Genomic DNA, 24997 nt, shown 5'->3' with positions numbered 1-24997 from the left:
TGTACCATTTTATCAATTTTGCGAATTCCATTAAGACAAGTTTGTAGCATGTATTTAGCGTTTGGATTTGAATAAAAACACTTAGTGGATAATGCCTGCTATTCTTCACATAGAGCCAGTTAAATGCTGCATTTAATCGATTTGCAGAGCAACAAAATCAAACGGAGGTGTAAACCAAGCTTGACAGAAAAGAAAAAAACAAGACAAAAAGGAGAAGCTTCTTTGAGTACCTAGATGTCATAAAGGCCTGGGTAACGCAAACACTTGAAGAAAAGAAGATTTACTAATTGCTAAAACAAATAAAATTGCGGCCTTTTGAAATAATAATAATATGGAAAATCTTTGAAAGGGAAATGCTATATAATGGACTTAATACTTTTCGCCAAAGTCTATATGTCTCAATTACATCTTATCTTACTGATCTAATCGAATTGATTCTATCTTTTGCTTTTTGTAAAAAAAGTTTTATTGCTTTGTTTATTGTATCATCTGTGTTTTATCCACTTTTCACCTAATGACGATATTATGTTTCGCTGACGTTTATCCTCGGCGAAAATTAGTTTAGTTCTTCTTAGTTTGATTGGCCGAGGCTGGAGGCGAGCTGTTCTTAATATATAATGCATTAAAATTTATATATTTTTTGACCTTGGTAAGTGCTTTCATTTTTAACATGTGTTTAAATTATTTTAATTGAAAGAACTAGAAGAAGCAAAGCAAACTTACTACAGTAGAACTCCAATTATCCGAATCAATTGGGACCGGACCCCATTCGGATAATCAAAAATTCGGATAATTGGATTTTTTTTAAAAAAAATGCTTATTTTAAATAACTACTGTTTGTGTAGTGGAAATGAGGGGGGAAAATGTTTTTTAGGGATTTCTTCTAAGGATTTCAAGGATTCTTAAGGATTTCAACAATTCTTCTGTGGGATGAGTTGGTGCATTATCAACAATCAAAAGCACAGGACTTCCAACAGATTTTTGGCTTTTTTTCACTTCAGGAATGAAAATTTCATCGTACCACTCTGTAAACAGTGCTGCAGTCATCCAAGCTTTGTATTGGTTTTTATAAAATAGGGAAAGTTTTTTGATGTTTTTAAATGCTCTTGGGCGTTTTGACTTCCCTATTAACAGAAGGGGTATTTTATGGCTCCCAGTTGAGTTCGGGCAGTTAAGCACAGTAACGCGGTCTTTACTAGCTTTATGCCCTGGAGCACTAGGAGGCTTTGGCACTGCACTCTCTTTTAGAGGCTAAAGTGGTTTTGGGTAAAGCTTTCCATATTAGACCAGTCTCATCGGCGTTGTATAAGAAGTCGGAATCGTAAGAGGCTGCTATAACTTTAAATNTAATTATTAGCAGGATGTATATGTGATTAATTATAAACTACCATGCATTTCGAATTTCAGAAATATTTGCGGATATTAGTTTTTTTTTCTGTACTCTATTGTAATAAATTACTTCATTTGTTTAGTTTCCTTTAAAATTTATTGTTCTCTTACTTATATTACATTATACAAATATTACATTAAAATGATTTGTAAACATGCCTTTGCATGTTAAGATTTTTTTTATGGAAGTACTTGAAGTTACTGTTCGTATATCATTCAATTTTAAATTAGCTAGAACGCTGAAATTTTATTAGGAGCTCTCATTGACTCCAATGCAATTAACAATAACTATACATAAATATTATATTTGGTAACATATATTTACAATCAATATATGTAAATATTACCACTTGGTCATGGTAGCTCAGTTGTCAGAGAATCACTCTAGACTCACTTAGTAAATGCGATATACATGCTTGTTAAATATGTGGAATCACAAGTCCTTTGGTTGATCACTGAACATTACCTTGGGTACAGGAATCTGCAGAAAATTTCCTTCCTTTTAATATCTACGTCTAAATTGTGGAAGTGGTCTCACGATCTCACGTATGAGTGATAATGTCATCCCTCCGTTGGGTTCTGAGCCAAGACGTACTCTCATACTGGTCAAATGTATTCTTGTCTTAACGTATTCTTGTACCCTCTTAACTTGCTTGAGAGCTTAGTCTGTTTAAGTGTCGTTTGAAGCAACCACACGATTATTTTCTCACAGCATGTCTTCTTTTGGACATTTAGCCCCCTATACACCACATTCGATTCAATTAAATAAATTTAATTCCTAAATAGTGTAAACAAACATATAAAACCTATTGCCAATCAAAATTTCGTCCGCTTTCCAATGTGAACAAGTTAACAGACACAAAACTAGATGGAAGAAAATTATTAAATATAATTCTTGTATAAACAATGTTTCTGAAGCAGATTAAGGAGAAGAAGTTAATTATATTTTTGTCGCACCTGAAACGAAAAATGTAAGATACATCACTTTTTGTATTGAAGTTCTATCTCTATCAAAACTCTTCCTCGTCTTTTCAAACTAACGTGTTCTACGTTTTTGGTAAAAGTTGTGGCTAAAATAAAACTATTTTCTTCTCTCCAGTTTACTTGTAAAAACACATGTTTTAAAATTTTAACTTTTTATTACTTAACAATATAAATTGCACTTGTAAAGCTAAATCACACATTTAATTCAAAGCTCGTCTGAAATGAAAATAAAGTGGTAAATGATGTTCCAATTATTATTAACACGAAAAACAATATTCATTAATTTTTTTGATGTTTTTTGAAATATGTAAATTAAATATCTGATTTTTTTTCCTCCAGAATTTCAGGCATTTTCTCAGCATTGACGTCTGTTTAATGACCTTCTCAGACGAATATAAAGTAAAATGTTTGTCTTTCATAGTCATTACAGCATTTTTGTTATATATATTTCACCTTCAAGTAAGTCCATATTTTCCTTTGAGAACACCTGAAATTATCTTCATTGTTCCTGAAAATCCAGAACCTGTAGAGAAATATTTAATAATGTTTGATGCTGGAAGTAGTGGTACACGAATTCACGTTTATCTATTTTCTTTAAATGCGAGTAAGTTGAAAATTTAAAGACACTCTTTGTTTCTAAAGAAGATTAGTTTTACAAGAAAAAAAAATCGCATATAATTGAAATACGACTCTTTTGGCTTTATTACAAGAGTTTCAATATTTAGGAAGCTTTCGGTACAGTATAGCCGTTGTTGGCATTTATTCCTAAAGTTGAAAACTAACTTTTCGGTATATCAGAACAGGCCTATGTTGAAAAATCATACAAACCTACATTGGGAAAAATTCCAAATCAAATTACTATAAAAAGTATTGTCAATATGAGTGTGTCATATGTAAAATCCATTTTAACGCAAACATAATAACCGTAGAATTTTATACCATAACTTTTACATTAATATTTTTTAATTGCAGTGTTTCTCTGACTTTACAGTATTATTGTAAAAATAACTGTGTAGCACATTTTCTGCTGTGTAAAGTAAAAATGGATTTTACTGTAAAAAGTACTGGCACCCTGAGAGGCGGTACTTTTTACCATAATTTGATCCGGATTTTTTACACTGTAGTAGAAAATTACACGTTATTTTAAAACTGACGTAAAAGGCCACATATCATAGATATTTTTGCATATTTATTGAATATTTATTTTTGTCAACTATAACATCTGAGGGCCGGGCTGGTAAGGCGTTGAACAGTTCCAGTAGCAGACTCCCCCTGTAGTAAATGGCGTCTGGTGCACATTAAATCAGTCGGGTCACAAAATTATCCCAAGTTCCCATAACAAATCAATGCCTCTGGGGGTACTGAATTGGAGATTGATTGTTCTCTGGTTCAGATCAAAATTACGCCCTGGAAACGTATTAATAAGTCTGTTCTGTAAAACGGGGTGTGACGCATGTGTGTGTGGCTGAAAGTCGTATTCTTGGCTATAGATGGCGCCACTTAATAACAAGAAGCGCACCCTCTGCCTTAAATTCGTTTGGTTTCGCCAATCAGACTTGCTGGTATTGGCAAGTGGCATAAGAAACAACATAACACCTGATATTATTAATTATTACGTACTGAAATGATAAATATATTAACGCTATAGTGGTATTGAAAAGAGTTTTGAAAAAAAATGGTTAGCATAAAGTAGTGATTAAAATTATTAGAGTAATTTCATAATATTAAGGCCAAAGCTAATAGTTTGAACTTATTTTGAGTCTGCCTATTTTAAAGTATATTTTCTAGCAGATTTGGCCAAGGTTTAGTGGCTTGTACTCAATAGATTACATTTCAAAAGTTCTTACTGTACAATTATGATAGTTTGAGCCTCGGGAACCTCGGGAGTCCCTTGGTTCGAATCCTGCAGTCAGCCAACGAATATCTCTATCATACATTTCTCCATCCACATAAGTTTCGAGATTAGATATGGTATTTCAATTTTGAACAGCATTAACAGTATTCAATATTGCCTATTATTTGCTTCGGAGCTATTTCGACATATTTTTACTCAATTTTGACAAACCCTTTTTTACATTTAATGCTTATTATAGATTAATATGGCGGAACTTGCAAATGTGGGATTGTGTTAAACCTTACAACAAATAATATTTGTTTAAATTGATAATAATTGTATGTAAATAACAATTCTTAAAAGTATTATTTTTTTTTTAAGATGGTACGCTGACACTCAAAGGTGAATTTTATGACAAAATCATGAAAAGCTTGTCCAGTTTTACTAAACGCCCTAACAAAGTATGCACTTCTACTGTATTAATGAAAAACGTAATTTTTTTGTCACTAATTACTATTTTTAATTCTTTATGCAGATAATTCTAATGATTTGCACATTTTAAAATAGAATTTAGAGAGCTAAAGACACTGTAACAAATTCTTCGCAAAAGTCATGGATTATTTAATAAAGATTTAATTATTTGAAGCTGGAAAAGAAATATTAAGAATATCTACAGGGAGAAAAAAGATTTAATTCTTGTTCTATAGGATTACCAAAAATATTGGGAATTTTTACCGAAGCTTTTAGTAACTGTATAATATCGTTTTATTAACATAATGTTTGGTTTGAGCTGAAAATAAGGATTCACCAAGTGGCAAGTCAACTTGAATAAACGAACTGCCACTTTTTGCCATTATCATACACTCTATTACAAAAAAATGGACGCTCCAAGAAGGAGTTGTCTGATTGAAACGAAAATTGGTGGGTAGGAAGACAATGTACAGAATAGTAAATGATTAAAATTTCAGAACAATTGAATAATTTATTGCAGAGTTACAGTAACAAGTTCAATAAGATGTTGACCCGCCTNACAAAGTATGCACTTTTACTTTACTAATGAAAAGCTTATTTCTTTTGTCACTAATTAATATTTTTAATTCTTTATAAACATAATTCTAATGACTTGCACATTTTAAAAAAGAGTTTAGAGAGCTAAGACACTGTAACAAATTCCTTGCCACAGTAATATATTATTTAATAAAGAATTAATTATATGAGGCTGGAAAGGAATTATTAAGAATATCTACACTCAGAAAAAAATGGAATTCTGGTTTTATAGGATTACCAAAAGTATTGGGAATTTTTACCGAAGCTTTTGGTGGCCAAGTGGCGAGTCCACTTGAATAAACAGACTGCCACTTTTTGCGATCATTTCTTACTTTTATTCTTTTTTTAAAAAAATCAATCGTTTAATGATAAAGTTATAAAAGTTACATACTGTACGATATGCATACGGTAAGGTTACTGTATAAAAGTACATAAATGCAGAAAGACACTGAAAAACAGAATTTTAATTAAAATGTTCAATGTCTCCATTTTATATTTTGATCCTTCAGAATCCATCAATTTGTGATGGAAAGATTCATGTGGAAGGAGAGTTCTTTAACAATTCGCACATTTCAAAGTTTTAATGCATACATTTAATGTATTCTGCTTCCTCTAATATTTTTAAATAAAGTTCTTTAAAGTCATTTTGTTTAAATAAGTTTCGTCACTTATCTATATTGTTTCTATTGTCGAATTAACTTTTTATAGCCGTAAATTATTTCTAATATGCATCCTTTTTAAAAATAAAATTTATAAAATGGTGCAAATATGATATAATAGATAGTAGATATTAAAACGTTCTGTTTAATACTTTCAAAATTGCTGTTATTAAGAAAGAAACCAAGGGCTCAATTGCGTCAGAAAATTATATAGTTTGTTTAACTCCCCTTACTACCATTAGAATTACTAAGAATTACCGGAATTACGAAGAACTCCCGTTACTACTACTGACGTTCTTATTCGTCTGCTCCTGTGCCGGTGACTATGGTAACGAGGTATAACTATTTCAAGAAGAAACGTGTTGCCACGGTTTTCAACAGGTTTTGGCTACAGTCATTGAGAGAAAGGGAATCTTTTTCTTCGATCTATTGTGTTACCCTCCCTGAAATGCTCTATTCTTGTTTCCATAGCAGCAGACGATCCCAGCCTTTCTGACGGAGGGAGTTCTTATCGTGGACAAACTATAGAGTGTGCAAATTTTACATAAAAATAAATAATGACACTATATGGTTCAAAACAAAGATGACTACATAGTGTTAAGTGAACAAAGCCCAAACTATGTATTAAATAAATTTTTCCTACACTGTAAAAGACTCAGGATAAAATTACAGTTAAAAGTACAGACACTGACGTTGCTTTTCACCGTTAAAAATCCTTTTTCAGTGAAACATGTTATGGAACAAAAAAATTGATATACCGTAATTCTTATAGTAATAATTACCATTAAATCTCTGAATCATTCTAATAAATACATATTACATTAAAGTTTACTATATAATATTTTACGGTAAAAACGAATTTCACGGTGCAATTAAAGTGTCTGTACTTTATACTGTAGTTTGATCCGAAATTTTTTAAAATATGTTTTTTTCTCATAGCATATGATGCCGGTGCATAAAAAGAGCCAGTGATTATTTATATTTCTTTAGCGTTTTACAAAAAAATGTTAATAAAAGAGTTTTTTTTTTCATGTAGGCATCGCATGTTATAACTGATTTATTGAAAGAAGCTCATGTAATTATACCGAAAGAAAAATGGAACACTACTCTAGTTGCTTTGAAAGCCACTGCAGGGTTTAGATCTTTGCCTGTTAACGTATCAACTTCAATTTTAGATGAGGTAAGAAACATGACATAATTTTTGTTTGAATTTCTAAATCCTATATATTTAAAATAAGTTTCACTTCTAAGTTTCGAAATTAACAAACATGTTACATCTGTAAAGTGGTGTATGTTGAAAAAAGGTTTACTTGTAGAGCTCTATAAAAATATAAATTTTGTTACTTTATTTTGATTGCATTGTTAGAAATTGTTTAGGGATTTCCATTATTTATGTATTTTGTGTGTGCTGTAAAAAATTCCCGATTAAATTATTGTTAAAAAGTACCGGCCCCTTGGATCCGTAAAATTCATTTTTACCGTAGCATTTTATGTAGTAATTTTTCAGGGATATTTATTAATTACTGAGATTCAGTGATTTTACAATAAATATTACTGTAAAAATTGCGATGTATCAGATTTTTCATTCCGTAAAATTTTAAGGTAAAAATAGATTTTGTGATAAAAAAAGGAATTTTTTACAATACATAATATTTATTGTACTTACACCATTTATCCGATTTTAATTACTTTTAAACTGTTCCGCTATGTTTTATCAATTCCACGTACTTTATGACGATACATTTGTACCTTGTATCTTACTGCATGATATGCTTTTACTTATTACTTGAGACAGTATGTTTTTTTTAGATCTAGTGTCACTGAAACTTATATGTAACTAATCAATCATTCTTACATTATAGTGTTCTTGTTACGAATTTTCATCTTTATAGCTTTCTTATTACGAATTTTTATTTTTACAGCGTTCTTATTACAATTTTTCATCTTTACATCGTTCTTATAACAATTTTTCATCTTTATAGCGTTCTTCTTACAATTTCTCATTTTCATAGCGTTCTTCTTGCAATTTTTTATCTTTATAGCGTTCTTATAACAATTTTTCATCTTTATAGCGCTCTTCTTACAATTTTTCAACTTTATAGCGTTCTTATAACAATTTTTCATCTTTATAGCGTTCTTCTTACAATTTTTCATCTTTATAGCGTTCTTATTACGAACTTTCAGGTGCAGAAAACTGTAGAAAATTCTTCATTTTCATGTGCTGAGGAATGTGTTTCTGTGTTATCAGGCGAGGATGAAGGTAATGAATGATTAATTGTTACTATAGCAATATTATCAATTATCATTCTTAAACGAAGACAGGGTTTTATTATTTAAAAGATTTATTGTCGGAATAGTTTCATTCCAGAGCTTTCAAATAGTGAAACACTTGTTTGATCAAATTATTTGTCTTATGCTTGAAATTGTGAGAATACTTAGAATACGTTATTTATTTGATCGAGCCTAATTTAAATGCTTGTTAAAACTTATATAAAAATTGCAAAAAATAAACAGTTCTAACTGGAACTTTAAATATATTTCTTAAACCATGTCTTCAGCAGGGGTTGATGTGAAAGTTGAGTAACCAATGTACAGTACACCAAAAAAATAAATAAATAAAGAGAATAAAAAATAAATGATCATTCTGAATAACTTTTGATTTAATGATCTGATTTTCACTTTCTTGGACTCAGTCTTAAGAGCTCGAGAGAGAGAATATACTAAATAATAAGTGCAGGCGATATTTAAGTTACTAAATCAAAAACAAAAACATACTTTCTCTGAATAAACATACATTTCTTCCCCGACGTATTCTGAATTTGACCCTAATTCTGATTTAGCCGAAATCTGGGAAATATGGTTCCAATAGTTTGGTCAAGAGAGCTCTCCAAAGTTAATGCTAATTTTACTTTTTGCTTATTTTGCTATATCTCAAAAACTTTTTAAGCGAATGGAAAATTTTTTGCACACAATTATAAAATTCGTTTATCTAAAGATAATTCCGAGCAAAAAGAAACGCTTAGGAAATATTTATTATTTTTTATTATTTTATTTAAGAATGACCGAAATAATTTTGAATTCTAAAATATTTTTGTATAATTTTTAAGAATGCAATTTCATATGTCAAAATACAAAATTTGAGCGAAATTGGTCAAATAGTTCTTAAGAAATTGAATTAATAAAAAGTCAGACACTTAAAATTCGATTTTTCAAGAACTATTCGATCGATTAAGTTCAAATTTTGTATTTTGCCAAGCAAAATTACATTCCTCAAAATGACGTGAAAAATTTTATACCTTACACTTCCAAATTTTTTCGATCATTCTTAAATGAAATAATAAAAAATATTGTGATAAAAATACTAATTTAAAAACTGTAATGACTTTTATATGTATCGAGGATTCATTGACTATATAATTGACTATATATTGACTGAATCACTATTTCACTGACTAAAATGAATGAATAAATGAATGAATGAATAAAAACAGCTGCTTACATTCACCTTATTTATTACATTAATTATTTTTCCGTCAGAAATATTTAATGAAAAAATGATCTTGTCTAGTATTTTATTAAAATGTAAAATACCAAAAAAATTATTTCAGGTATCTATGGATGGTACACATTGAACTTCTTACTTGGTAACGTATTGCTTAAAATAAAGAAGTGAATAATATTTGCAATAAATAAGGATGCTTGACTCAACCAAATTTTTATTTCTTTAGGTGCAATTGAGAAAGAGAACAATTCAGTTGCATTATTGGCTGTTGGAGGAGGGTCTCTTCAATTATCTTTTTCACCAGCTGATACAGATTCAATTTCGCTGAATACTGAAGACTATAAGATCTTACCTAAAGTGCACTTTAGTCCCGTACCTATCTATAGTCGCAGGTATGTTTTGCTTATAACTTCTATAGAGAGAAACAAAATTAATGCTCTTTTTATGTCACAAAAATAGTTTAAGAGTGGTGTACTGACAATTTAACTGGGTTTGTGGAACAACGATAATTAGTGTTTTCTATTCGTCACTTTAAACACTCTATATTATTTTGTGTAAAACTTCAGTAGATCGAATGTTAGAAGGATGCCAAATATGCCAAAATAGAACAAATAGTTGTCTATTTATTCCTTTAAAATTTTAATTTAATTGAATTAAAGTTTTGGATTGTGTGAAATGTGTATAGAGTTTTCAAAACTAGAAAAGCTTGTAAAAAATGTAAATAAAAAATTTAACAAAAATAATTGTTGCAGATTGTTTTGAATTTAGTTCAGCTGTAACTAAAAAAAAAGTTTAAAGTTTTAAAAAGTCTTGAAGTAAAAAGTTTCTTTTTTGTATGAGGATTTTCTACCATCTCGTTCACTATGCATCTTTCTTTCAGTAAACACAGGATACTTGATCTTTGTGGTAGTCTTGTAATCATTCCTACTCCCCCCCCTCCTCGTTAAACTCGGTTTAAACTACGGAGTGAGTTTGCTATCTTGAGTTCACAATATCGTTTAATGCCCTTTAGCCGATACTGGATTTTGTGATCTTAAACCATATAGAAATATTGATGTTTCGCTGTGTATTTTAGAACACTTTTCGTGAACAATGTTTTTATTTTGAGTCAAACTAAATAGAAACAATTGTATTTTACATTACTTTATTTGTGCTACTCTAAATAAATCTAATTTTACTTAGTTATTTAGGATTTGGAACAACGTCTGCAAAGCTGTCAATACTAGAAATTCCATCAAATAATTCAGGTAAGATGTTACATTTATTATTAAAATATTAAATCTAAATTTCAATGTTGAGATATTTTGCAATGGTTTAGTTTAATTTTTTTGAAGGCAAAAACACTTGATTATATTTAATTGGGGCCCCCGTGCATCAAAGATTGAAACATAGAAACAAGACGGTAATCAAATTCATAGCAATATTTGTATCAAAACTGGAAAATAAACTAACATATGACTACATTAAACATAAAAGAAATTTATACCCTAAATAATAGCTTTATAACAACAGCCCTGAATAACCAGCAATGCCATCATTCATAGTCATTAAGTAAGAGGAGTAAATCGCAGATTGCGTTTAAATATTTAACCAGCCCGCATGAGAGCATTTAAAGTGAATATAAAATTGTGCAAAGAGGGATGCTTTTAAAGTATAAAAAAGTGTAGCAGATAGTGAGTGCAATGTAAACATTGTCAATTGGTTGCTGTATATGAAAAACTTTGCCTAGAACAAAGATCTGTGAACAAATTATACAAAATATTTCATGAATGGCGCACATTAACATTGTAAGTATCAAGAAGACTTTGGACAAGCAAATACCACTATCTGTAAAAGATGCGCTGCTTCTTTTGATGATATGGTAAATAATAATTGTAAGAGTGTTATGACTCCTGGACAATTATTCAGTATTTTGCCTGAATAAGAATACGGTGTATTCATGTTCTTCCGTATCGTTTTACTTCGCATTATTCAGTTTTGAACGCACCCATCTTAGCACGACTTTACATTCACTTTAAATGTTCTCATGCGGATTGGTTATTCTTAAACACGTATTCAGAGATAAATTTTTCTTACCTTTTTTGTATGGTTGGTGGTGCAGCTGTTCTTGCAGTATTTCTAATGCTATCATAATCGTAAATGTTTCATTAAGTTAATAATGATATTATAAACTGTTAAGTCAGGCATTAATTCAAATTCAAATCGTATTGATCACAAAACTGTGTCATCACTAATTTCAAAATCAGTCTGGCTGTCTTCTAAACTATATAAAATAACTTTAGACAATTAACTTTAAGAAATGGAAGAAAAATTTAGAAATTCTGATTTATAAATTAGGATTTATTTTGTCTTCCAAATAGAATTTTGTAAATAGATAAATAAACGACTTCCTAGATTCACAAAACAGAGATAAATATGAGCACACGATATTTAAAATGCAATAATAAAATATATAACAAATAAAGACTCTTCATGGTTTTGTGGTTACTGTCAAATTTGACTCGTAGTAGTAGTACTTTATTTAGATTCTGGGAAACATCCCTAAGAATGATCCGAAGACGTGCCATCGTAGTTTCGGTTATTTGCATAGTACATGGCTCCTCTGCTTTGGTTGTCCTTTGACCAGCGTGTGATGTCGAGTCATTTACTGTAAAACGGTTAAATGAGGACCTATACCACGTGCCCTCGGTCCCATCGCATCGGATTGAAGACTTCCTACCAACCGCTGCTGGTGATCCACTGGGAAACATGTCTTACGATCAGTCCATTGTGGGACTAATTAGACTCAAGTTAAAAATAATAACAGAAATGATAATGTTCAAAACATTAGTTACTTCTTGTTTTTCATAAAATAATTTAGCACTTAGGGATTATTTTTAAAATTTTAGTTGTGTCTAAAAGAAAAAAGAACTCTAAAGACCTTATCGAACTTTCTACGCCATGTGTACATCCGTTGGAGAAAATTACTTATAGATATAACTCAGAAATATATAGAATTAGGTGAGTTTTCTATATTTTCTTCTTGATGTTCTTATATCGTAATCAATTTTCGATAACGTTTAAATTCGTTACATTGAGTACTGAAGTATTAAATTTGTAAAATGTTTTGAGTTTTTGTGCCATTGTACTTATCCACCTAATCTAGTCCTATGAACTCCAAAATGATTTGTTTTATTTTTAATTTCAGTATGATTTTAAGCAATTTTAAACATCGTTAATTTTAGAAAAAAAAATTATTATGACATGTCCATACAGAATATAATAATTGACCGGAGAATTACGAAATTATTGTAAAGATCTTGTCAACAGATAACTAGCCTGAAACGAGATGACTAGTAACTTTACGTTTAAAGGAAATCAATAATTTGCAATGAATCAGCCATGGTGGCTCCAGAGATAGAGCGATCGCCTCCCAATGAGGTGACCCAGGTTCGAATATCAGCGTTGGCTGATTGATACGAATTCCGCATCCGACTTGCACCGACTACAGTCCTGACGTAAAATACCCTCAGTGGAAGACGGATCACGAGTAAGAGTTCTCTTGCCGTAAGGCTAACCATGGGAGGCTTTCGCAGTTTTCCCCTCTATGTAACGTGAATGTGGGTTAATTCCATTAATAAAAGTCTTCCACGAAGGTTAGTTTGTCCCAATGCTTGAGTTTCTTTGTCTTCTGGATTTGGTTCAAAATTACAACAATACGAAGTTGAATATTAGCAGTCGTAAACCAAACATTCAGTCGACTGTTCAACCACGGTTATAAATGCTTGATCCATGCATTTATTTGTATTCTGGGCTAGGTTCGAAATTATAGGGATACAGAGTTTAACTTAGATTAATTCTTAAACTCTAATATATGTGTCATATATGTAAAATATGTATCAGATATATAGAATAAAATTGAAAAAAAAAATTGCAATGCAATTAAGCAATTCTGAAGGTTCGAAACAAAACTGCAGTTTGTATTATTAATTTGTATTCATGATATTCCGGAAATAATTAAGTTTGTTTATAAAACCTAATCTATCAAGATAAGTCTGAACTGTTAAAATAAAATACGCATTTGTTATGTTCATTTCAGAGGAGATCGACATGGGAAGTATGGTTACAAGTATTGCTATAAAAAAGCTGTTGATTTTTTGGGCGATACAGTTAGTGTGCCTGAAGAGCTAAGGAATCGTGAAATCTACGCCGTTTCAGCACATTTTATCGACGCTATTGCCTCAACGCTATTGGTGTGTAAGTTAATTACATACAACTAATCTAATGTCATAAATGTATCAATTCTATATGATTCAATACTAAATGTATGTATAGTATTAGAGTGTGTGCCACAATTATGGTTACTTCTCATTGTAAGCTTAATCAATACACCAAGTGTAAAGCGGAGTATAAGCAGACTTATAGTTCTTTGTCTGGAAATAAGACCAATTAACCTTAATGAAAATAAGGTAAGCGAAAGTATCGACTGTTTTTCATTCAGTCTTCATTTTCCTTTTTTGGTCTTTCTCATTTCCAAAAGTTCACTTTGTTTTTTATTTTATTAAATTTCATAATGTTTTTTAATGAAATATCTTATACTTTGTGTAAATTGTTCAGAATAAAACAGGTCATAATATACATTTTTTTGTCTTCAAAAAATAGAAAATTTTTGCTAAGAAAACTAGTAGACTCTTCAAGTTTTGTTGTCAATATATGTTATTTACAATAAATATTAAAAATAATCAACTGAAGATTTTATTCCAATTTATAGATGAACCAAGCGGCAGTTTTACTGTAGGTGAATTTGTGAGTTCATGTAGGTTCTTATGTGAACTACCCTTAAGAACATTTGGATGCCTGGAATGTTGCTATATTGCAGCATTATTGCAACATTCTATCGGGCTTAGCAGCGAAAAGGAGATAAAGGTAAATATAGCAATAACATTATTATGATACACTCATTGTCATAAAAAATATCGCACCTAGAAAGAGTAGGCAGAATAAAACAAAATTTTACATAACGTAAGTACAACGATGATAAAAGTAAGAGATTAAAAAATCAATGTTAAAAGGATAATTTATGGCAGAAAACGATAAAAATGAATGGAGGCTTTAGCACCATCTTGGGTCACCTATAGGGGGAATGCAGGGTGCGAAACGAGCATGCATTGAGGCATAAATATTCCTTATAATATCCTGCTGTATTTTGTTCTACATTTGGAGTTAAAACATTGCTAAATCTACTAAACTCAAAATCTGCCCAACTTGTCGTCTCAAGTGGGCCCAGATATGCTCCTTCGGTGACAAATCTGGGGATCCAGAAGGTCAGAGAGAAGTGGTAATGTACTAGAGGCATTACTGTGACATTCTTTCTGTGTGTGGGAGAGCATCATTTTGATGAAAAATGACTCATGGACGCCCTGCCGTGGCCATGAGTGGCTGAAACGTACCACAGGGCTGTCATGGCGCCGTGAATTAATGCAAGGGATTATCGTGTGTCGTACAGGATTGCACCATATACCATGAAACCAGCTGTAGAAGCGGAGCGCTGCTGTATAGTGTAACCTCGATTGAGTCCAATCCCATCGAGAGCGACACCATCCAAACGAGAGGCAGTGGTGGGTGTTAAATCCTACTTATGCTGTTCAGTGATACACCACTTTTACAGCTTGTGTGATGGCATGGGGTGCCATTTTATACGACGCATGATGACCACTAATATTTTTCCTTAAGGTATCTCTAATATGTTTCCTCTAATACCTCTATATTTTCCCCTTCAAAGTTAATACTAGAAAGCACTCCTTTTTGCGGATATAATCGTGTGAGCAGATGATGAAATTATATCTTTTCATTATTTTATTTTCAAACTTTCTTGTACATTTTTTTTTTAAATAAAATTTTTTTAAAAATTTTTTAAAAATATTTTATTTTAATAATTTTTTTTTCTTCCCTTTTCATTAATCTTTATTATATTATTTTCCATACATACATTCTCTGCATTTTTAACTTATTTTACGAATTCTATATACTTGCAGCTTATACACAGTAAATAAAACTTTAGTGAAACTAAATAAATTTTCTTAATTTTCTTCGTTTTACTCTCCTTTTTAATTGTGCTAAGAAAAGAGACTAAAACGAACATATATATTTATTTTGTTTTTATTTCATCTTCAAGTTCTTATTTTTCAATTTTCAAATACTCTTTCTCACCAGCTGTGACCTTATCATTTCGGTGTTGACGAAACACTTGGAATTATGTATTTATTATTTATCTNCCTTCACACTTTTTCTAGGCTTAGGACTGGCAGTACTATCTAAAATAGCTCTGGCGTGTTTAAAATTTTTTCCTTTTTCAATTTTTAAATATTTTTAATTAAATTTTTTCCTAATTTTTTTTTTCATTTTGAATTATTTTTATCATATTTCAGTTTTTTATAATTTTTTTTTGTCAATTACTGATTTTAAAACATTTGTCATTATTTTCCATTGCAAAAGAAATCCAGCAAAGATCTCGCCTCAAAGAAGACGCGTTTTTTTAGCGGCCATTTATCCCTTATTCTTTTTAAATAAATCAACCGAACTGGATCAACATCATTTTGGCGTTCTAGCCAATTCATTGCGAAATCTAATGGATTGCATGCTTCTATATGAGAAGACTATTTTGAACTTGATCACCTACTTCTTTCACTTCGTCTGTAGAGTTCCGATTTTCATTCAAAATTTCAGCAACATTTTCCTCCAAAAGATCTACTGGTTCTGAAACTTCAGTTTCGTTTGTTTTTCTGTTAAGAATTTTATTCCAAGATTTAAGATTCCAAGCACTGTAATCACTAATTATTAACCATAAGTTACAACTACCCATTCCCCAATTACAGAACTTATCAATTCATAAACTCCTTCTGCATTCCAACCATTGTAGACTATCAAAATGAAGCTTGCATTCTTGGAAGATAATTTTCTGTTGTAAAGGGCTATGGGGGTATGTAGGTTTAACTGTATCACAATACATGTATGTATGGCTACTATGAGAAAACTGCTAAAAGGATTGTAAATTAAATATGGTCTTCTAGGGGGTATTATTTATTCTTTTCAATTTAGAAAAATTGTCGATAGGTTAAAAGTATTCTAAACTTAAAAAAAAAGCGAATTCAGACACAGTTCGGATAATTGGACGTTCGGATAATAAGGGTTTGGATAATCGGCGCTCTACTATATATAATAACCATATGCATTGAAAAATTTTTGGACATGAATGTTTGTGCATAAAAGGTGCTATTTATAAACCGTCGTGCACAAATGTTTAAAAATGATACTTTACGTATCTAAAACATATTCAGAGATTACTAGGGTGACTAGAATGCAATTTCTTTAATATAATCAAATCAGTTCCTAAAATAGTTTACATCCCGTGCTTACTCATTTTATTAGATTCCCTGAAATAATAAAATAATATTTTAATGCTTGCAGTTCGCAACTCAGATTAGTGGAGTTTCAACCAGCTGGAGTTTAGGTGCAGCTCTCAACATGCTTTGACTGTTCCGGTTTTACTCAAATTAGGAAATTTTTCGGAGAGAATCTTAAGAATTCTAATATTCATAAAACAAGATTTTCAATAAAATGTATACTAATGTATGCTAATAAAATACAGTTGTTTTAAAATGGCATGTCGTTTACTTATTCTGAATAACCTATTCTGATTTTATTCACTCTTGAATGCATTTTGTGAAGATAATTAATTTTATGTATTCTGGTAAGATAAATTTGTAGCACGTGCATACTTTAACTTTTGATATGTTTTTAAACCTATTGATTAAAGCATCATGTCCTTTTTTGAACCCTGTGGTATTAATTTCGAATCAATTTTAACTTCCCATTTTCTATATAACAATATGAAATGATACATAAACTTTTCTTGATTTGTTCATATAATAGAAACAGTTTTTGCCTGTTTGAACTATTTTATATTCTTCGTCCTCTATGCACTACAGCCCAGTTCGAGGTTTTGTTTCCAATTAGTTATTTTTAATTTTTCAAATCTTTCTCAAAATTTTATCCAGTCATCACTAAAGGAAACTTAAATTATTTCTATTTCTTGATGAAAAAAACGAGAATTATTTCTCTTTAACTGTTGTGTAGAATAATTTTACAAGTTTTGCTTTTATAAAAAAATATAATTTTTCCTTAAATAAATTTTTCTGATGTGATGTAAATTTAAGTCAAAAAGTTTAAAATTTTATTTTGTATTTTACAAATTCAATGTCAAATTAAAATGTTAATTTTCTTTTTAAAAAATATAATTACATTTTTATTTTTTCCTTTCTTGCAACGAGTTAAAAAAACAATTTTCACTGATTTAAAAAACAAACTAATACTTTCCCAATGGCATTATTAGGTATATTTTTGTTTTGTTTTGTTACTGTATGACATAGCAACATATAAAATGCATGCTCATTTAATTTAGATTTTAAAATTAAGTAATAGAGAAAACATTTAAAAAATAATGTGCTTTCTTGTTTCGTGTTACACTTAGCGCAGTAGAGTCGATTCTGGATTTTTCTACATTAAACTCTGTATTCAGTTTAATTCCAGGAATACATGTAGTTTGCCATCACTAGTAATATATAATATATTATAATATGTACAATTATACTAGGAGATTTCAAAATTGCTAAGTTTTGTGATCTTCTCTGGAAAAGTCTACCTTTTTAGGTAAATAAAAAATCTAAGTTGCGCCAATACTTACTTCTTTTTGTTTTAAATCGGACATATTCCACAATTGCACAACACTTTCATTCCGAACGTGAAGTAAATTTTTTTTGTCTATAGCATATTAGCTTTTAGTGACGAGAAAATGCTTTAATTTAAATTGATTTGATGGTCGCAAATATATGCGAGTGTATCACAAGTGTGATTGCAAGCAAGGAAAGGTGCCCAAGCTACATGATGCCCAAGACAAAACTTTAAAACCGTATTATTCCCAGGACTACATGGTGCCCAAGACAAAGCGTTAAAGCGACAAGTAAATGTCTAAGTAGAACTAAAACGCTATGGAGGACGTGTAAAGTAAAAAGATTAGCAGAAAATGATTGACACAAAAGATTGGCAAAAAATAAATATAATATTCTTGTGTCTAGTTAAAGAATTCATTGGAAAATAATTAAGTGTTTACTTTTAGCCAATTTTTTCAAACAGAGTATGTGCCTCTTGTTGCCAAGCTAACCGAGGGAGGTTTTCGTGGTTTTCCTTCCCATTTAACGCAAATGCGGGTTAGTTCAACCAAAAAGTTCTCCACTAAGGCAAATTTCTCCTAATATTTGCTCTTAGAGTTCCCTTGTCTTCTGGATCGGGTTCAAAATTACAAGGCTACGCAATTGAACATTAGTAGTCGTAAACAGAAAAAATTGGGTCGGCTGTTCAACGATTATAAGATAACGGTTATAAAATAAAATAAGAACAGAGTATGTGCGTTGTTGCTCAGGGGATAGAGCACTTGCTTCCTAATGAGGTGACTCGGATTTGAATCCCATCGATTCGAATTCCGCACCCGGCTCGCATCGACCATAGTACTGATGTAAAATATCCTTAGTAGTAGTCGGATCATAGGTAAGAATTTCTTTGCCATCAAACAAACCGTAGAAAGTTTTCGTGATTTTCCTCTCCACGCAAAGCGAATGCAGATTAGATCCTTCAAAAAGTCTTCCACGGAAGCAAATTCCTCTTAATATTTGCTCCTGGAGTTCCCTTGTCTTCTGGATTGGGTTCAAATTACAAGGCTGCGTAGTTGAACATTGATAGTCGTAAACCTAAAATGGGGTCGTCTCTTTGAAGACGATTCTAAAATAAAATAAAACATATTGTGTGTTTTTTTAAATTTTTTTTTTAGAATGTTTCAGTTTGAGTGTGTGAGAAGTTATTAGCTTTCTTTGCTAAAACTGAATTTCAAATTCGATAAATATTCAAATAAAACTTACGCAAGAGTCTATATTTTTAAAAAGATGTCCAAAGGGTGGTTTGGAAAAGATATGTTTTTACTGTTATACAAATCAAAATTTAACAAGAGAAAAGTTTGTTTAAGTTAAGTTGATTGAATTTGTTAAGGCTAAACTAGTGCTTGTGTATCATTCTTAGAAATTGAGTCAAAAGGTGGTTTTTAATAAAAAAAATGATGTATGTTTTACAGGAAAAAAAAGAAAGAATTGCGCAGCTTATTTTTAGTGCCATGTAACATAATGTTTTTTTCGTCTGAATTCTTTATTTTATTGATCAGCTCTTTACATAAAGAAGACATTTTGCTTATGTTTAAAGCACTCAAAAATTAGTGTACAAGGATATATTTTATAGTTATTTGGTTATTAGTAGAAAATAATTCATATACAGCAAAATCTTTAATAAATAGGACTTACTGAAGAAAAAATATTTTACAAATAGCATTGAATAAAAAATATGAATTATTGCACTTAGGTTTTATGTAATAATTACTTATAATTTATGAATTTATTATGAATAATCCGCAGATTAAAGTGACGTAAATTAACTCGATACTTTATTTCTTTGCGAAATTCTTTATGTTGACAAAATGTATTTATCACTTCTAGTTTGGGACTTTGTTGATTTATGTTTTTTGTTCGTGCTGCCATCTATGCATTAAAATTTGAAAAAGCGGAGATAAATTAAATTTTGATAAATGAATAATTTCAAAATCTAATTAATTACCTTTTTAGCATGCTGCATGTAAGTGAATGACGTAAGCTCATGCTGAAAGAATAAATTGTGAACTGACTTAAATCTCAGAACCATTTGTATGGAATGAATAAAAATATGTTTGTTAGCAATCGCAATGTTACTATTGAAAATAATTTTATTTTATGAGAATAACTTATACATATTTAAAAAACAAGTATTTTAAATAAATGTATATATATTACACAAATGTTTTTTTTCCGAAAAATGCTAAAGATTCTTAGTTTTCTGAATGAAATTCTATTTTTATTGAATATTTTTGCATGAGATAGATTTTACATTGTTTTAACATTTTAAAACAAATATAAATTTTTTTTTGAACTTTAACTTTGCAAAATTAATACTCATTTCGGGTACGAGTGATAAGTAAAGTTTTAGTTACAGGACAGCTTATTTGCTAAAGTGATTTTTTAATTAATGTCCTGATTAGGCTAGATTTTATTTTAGATAACGTCTTTATTGTTTAATCACAAAAAGTTTGTAGCTCATTTGTTATACATTTATAGACAGATTAGACAATTGTTTAAGTTTTTATATGGGGCTTCTGGAACTATGAAATTTATATAGATTATTAATTGTATCTGTTTTCTCCCATTCCGGTATCCCTGTTTAATGTATCTAGTAATAGCAGAAATTTCGAACAATTTAACTTTAAAATTTGTATGAATTTCCCTTTAAATTATAAAATAAAATTAGTTAACTTGAAACTAATTCAATATTTATTGTAAAATAAATGCGAAATACTTTACACATATCGGTGCAATGGGATAAAAGTATTGTCAAAAGTACTAGAATATGGTGAAATTTACTGTGTTTCTGTAAAAATCCCGGTTCTAATTACGTTTTTTTTATCAGAACATGTAACGGAACAAAAAATCTGATGTACTGTAATTTTTGTAGCAATAATTACCGTAAAAGCACTGAAACACTTTAGTTAAAAAAATTAATGTAAAAACTATGGGATAATTTTACGGTAAAAATGGATTTTACAATGATGCACCCATACTGCACCCTGATGCACCTATACTTTATACAGCAATATGACTCAGAATTTTTAACAGTGTATGGGAACACTAAAGGGCACGGAAATTTTTACCGAAACATCCACATTCAATTCAATCTGTTTTCATATTTTTATATGAACGAATTCGTTTCATAACTATAACAGATAACGAACTCGTTAGGGGGAAAAACGAATTTTTAAAAATTAACGATTTGGAATTATTTAGGATTATTAATTAAATGTTTTTTCTGTTATTTGTCGCAATTTCAGGAAAACACTTCATATATGCCGTAGGCTGCTTGAAAAATCAAGTTCTTTGCAATTGTCGGCGCAATGCATCACATATATTGGCAGTCTTCAGTACTTTATAATCTATTTCATATTTCTTAGTCTCATTCGAATTACTCTATATGCATTTAAGCTTATAAAAAATGTACGATTAACTACTCAATCAAATTGAAGTCCTTAGGTTTATTGTAATAAACAATTGAGCAATTATAATAAACTATTGTAATAAAAAATTGAATGAGGCTGTTTAATATTAACCTTCATAACGCTGGACTCGTTGAAAACTTCCTGAAATAAATCAGATCAATTGAATAATGAATAAAAAATATTATAATTAGCCTAGAGGCATGTGAGATCATTGCAATAAGCCTGAAATGTGTCAACTACTTTACTGATATTGGAGATTTTTCCAATTAACCTGGCGCATTGAAAAATGAAGACAGCTTTTCAAAAAGAACTTGGTAATTCAATTAGCCTGGTGTATTGCACCTGGTGTAAATGAAGACTGCTCTTTACAAAAAATCGGAGTTATTCAATTAGCCTAGCACATTGCGAACTGTAGGCGGCTCTTTACAAAGCGCAAGAGTTATTCAAAATTATATACTTATTATATTTATTTTTATCTTTTTTTGCAATTCTCTAGTTTTCAGCACAATTCTCCCTTCAGTACTACAATTTTCTACTTTTCCATGAAGTTTTAATTTTCAACAAATGAAAATGTAACATACAAACATTCTGATAAAACTTCGTGCATCAAATACATCAATAAAAACAACTAGAACGATCGAGAACTCTTGATCGAGAAATTCGACAGAATTTTCCTCATTTCATACTAGCGTATTAAAAGATACTACAAATTCTAGAGAAGCATATTCTCAACAATAATGACTTACTTAAGAATATTTAAAAGTTCGATTTCTTTTTAATAATACAGTTTTCTCTGCCAAGATTTAGTTTTCCAAGTTTTAGATCTTAAACTTGCAGATGCTTTCTCTCTTTGTATTAAATCCGAAACGGAACTAATTGAAATAGTTGTTTAAAAATATTCCTCGCTTTCAAAAGGGAACTATAAATTTGTCTGAAACTTGAACATCAAAAGGGAAGAAATGAAAGATATATGGAAACTGAGAACATTTTGTCTTTGAAAACTAATTTAAAGATATATGTTTTTTCCACGAGTTTGTATTTATTAAGTTTGAAAACATTACTCAGTTAATTATTGTTATTTAAAAGCAAATCACTACTTGTAATTTTTGAATGGAGACTGCACTTAATATTTTGAAGTTTCGAATGTACATATTGTCCTGCTTAAAGATAGTTTAGGGGAGTGAATTAAATAATAAATGAAAACCATATTTATCTAATTAATTTTTTTAAAACTCTTTTTAAACAGTTTGTTTTTTTAATAAGCTAAACTAAGACAAAAGGTTATGACATTCTTAGAGATTTTATTTTCAATGTCGTGAGAACATTGAGTAATTTTACTTAATTTTGGTAATACAATTAAAAGAAGCCGTGGTGGGCCAGGGGGATAGAGCCTGAGCCACCAGGGGTTCGCCTTCCAATGAGATGAACCGGGTTCGAATCCCAGTGATGGCTGATCGATACGAATTCCGTATCCGGCTTTCACCGACCACAGTACTGACGTAAAACATCCTCAGTGGTAGACGGATCATGGGCTTGAGTCCCCTTGCCATTAGACTAACCGTGGGAGGTTTTCCTCTCCATGAGGCCTTTTAGGTTTGTATCAGTTAAGTCAATGCTAGCTGTTGCGTTATTAAACTTAGCATCCAATCAGACTAGGCTTTGTAAGTAAGTAGGGCTTTGTAACACAGTTAAGTGGAATTCTAAAAAAATAAAATTATCTTGTTTGCGGAGTGAAAGGCATGTTAATTGTCAAGTTCGGGGTTATAAACGATAAAATACAGAAATTAGTTTATTTAACCACACCTGGACATCAGGTTATTAAACTCGACATTATATTAGTTGTTGGATGTAGAAGTTGTTTCAACATGGGTTATTAATTGCTACAAATGGCAGCAACTGTTTCTAGGTGGGTTTATTAGTAGCAAAAAGTGCCGAAAATTGTCTCTTGATGGGTTTGGATTTGATAAAGGGTCAAAAGTAACTTCCTAATGGGCACATTATTTGTTAAAAGTGTCGGACATTGGTTAAGATTTCCCTTTTTTTTGTTTTGTTTCTGACATTATTTTCAGAAGGATTTATTTTTACTAGCTTGAGAATTCAAGTATTAAAGCTACCTTTTGCATTTGAAGCACTCAACTCATTCATAAAAAATTATTTATTTGATAAATAAATATGTATACTTTACGTTAGCAAACAATTTTAAATTGAAAACGCTGTTATAAGAACCTATTGCATTTTTAAAACACTTCTAACAAAAAAAGATTCTTTTTCAAAAGGATCAAATTTTCAGCAACATTTTAGCTTTTACTTCGTATGCTTATTAATATCTTGAAGAAGATTATTTATTCAAGCTTTTCAGAAAAGACACGTGTAAAATTGCGGCTATTAATTATTTATTTTAAATAAATAATTTACATTAGTAGATTCAATAGAGATAAAAGTATCTATCGATGCGATATATTCAAATTTTATTTTCTAAAGAAACGAAAATACAGAAGTAAAGCAATCAGAGAAAAACTAATAAGTAACTTCTTATGTAAGTCATTACATTAGAGATTTTATTATGAAAAATGGAGAAAAAAATTGACGTATACGTGGTTATTTGTTTTTCTTCATTTTTTATGTGCTGCAAGAGAGTTTGTACTTTATGTTGACATTTCATAGCATTATATTAATTATAAATATGCATTCAAATCTCAAGAGTAACGAAATGCTCACGTCATCTGAGTGTCTGGTTGTTTTATTTTTCTTATGTCATCGTTCTAAGCATAGAGATCATTGTCCTCCTTTTATAATTCATAAATTTTGCAGTAAAGAGAAGAATTTAATATATAAACATATTTTATTTATGAAAACATTTTTTTATGGTTTCTTTAAATAAATAATTTTCAAAAGTACTTCTAATTAACATTTATTTTTTATGCTTTATACAATTGCTATTATATTTTAATTTAAAACATGGCAGATTTAAATGCTCGTCATAGATTGGTTTTTATGTTCTAACTAAAAAATTTTCAAAACACAACTTATATAAATACTTAAATAATAAAATATTTTCATGATAAAATTGAGTTTGAAAACTTTTTCACTTAATTCTTTGTTTGGTTTTCCATAATTAATATATTTATACCATTGAAAATAAATTGACGTAATAATCCAACCTCGTGTATAGTGGTCGAAGAGTTGTCCTCGTACCAGGAAGATCCCGAGTTCGATTCCTGCTTCGGGCATGGTTATGATTTAATTTTCTGTTGTCTATTTTGTCTTTTTAATGTTCTTATGTGGTCGTGGGTACATTGATATACCTATATGGTGCCTATGATAGAGTCATTATTTGTAAAGTTAGTACATTATTAACTATGAGATTTTTCTTTTTTTTTGGAAAAAAAGAACAGAATGATGAACTATTTCAATAATTTTGACGA

At 30.1% G+C, this 24997-nt stretch overlaps 1 protein-coding gene across 3 annotated transcripts; it reads left to right on the top strand.

The window, feature by feature from the left end:
- The first annotated feature begins 515 nt into the window (after positions 1-515).
- Positions 516-17053, top strand: LOC107438622 (ectonucleoside triphosphate diphosphohydrolase 6-like). 3 transcript variants are annotated; one of them, XR_006226097.2, is made up of 12 exons: positions 516-649; positions 2713-2977; positions 4589-4668; positions 6950-7093; positions 8098-8173; positions 9522-9557; positions 9642-9807; positions 10598-10662; positions 12304-12415; positions 13494-13647; positions 14166-14320; positions 16862-17053. XR_006226097.2 is itself a non-coding variant. In XM_043050589.2 (12 exons), the coding sequence occupies exons 2-12, from the start codon at positions 2749-2751 to the stop codon at positions 16925-16927; spliced, it is 1287 nt and encodes a 428-aa protein (XP_042906523.1). In that variant the 5' UTR covers positions 516-649; positions 2713-2748; the 3' UTR covers positions 16928-17053. The 3 variants fall into 3 exon arrangements, 2 of the variants coding, with proteins under 2 accessions (XP_042906523.1, XP_042906524.1); XM_043050589.2 differs by having other exon boundaries at positions 13494-13651; XM_043050590.2 differs by lacking the exon at positions 2713-2977 and having other exon boundaries at positions 589-649; positions 13494-13651.
- Positions 17054-24997: the final 7944 nt, after the last annotated feature.

The sequence above is a fragment of the Parasteatoda tepidariorum genome, chromosome 3 (assembly GCF_043381705.1).
Source record: "Parasteatoda tepidariorum isolate YZ-2023 chromosome 3, CAS_Ptep_4.0, whole genome shotgun sequence".
NCBI lineage: Eukaryota > Metazoa > Arthropoda > Arachnida > Araneae > Theridiidae > Parasteatoda > Parasteatoda tepidariorum.
This window is presented reverse-complemented; position numbering and strand designations above follow the sequence as displayed.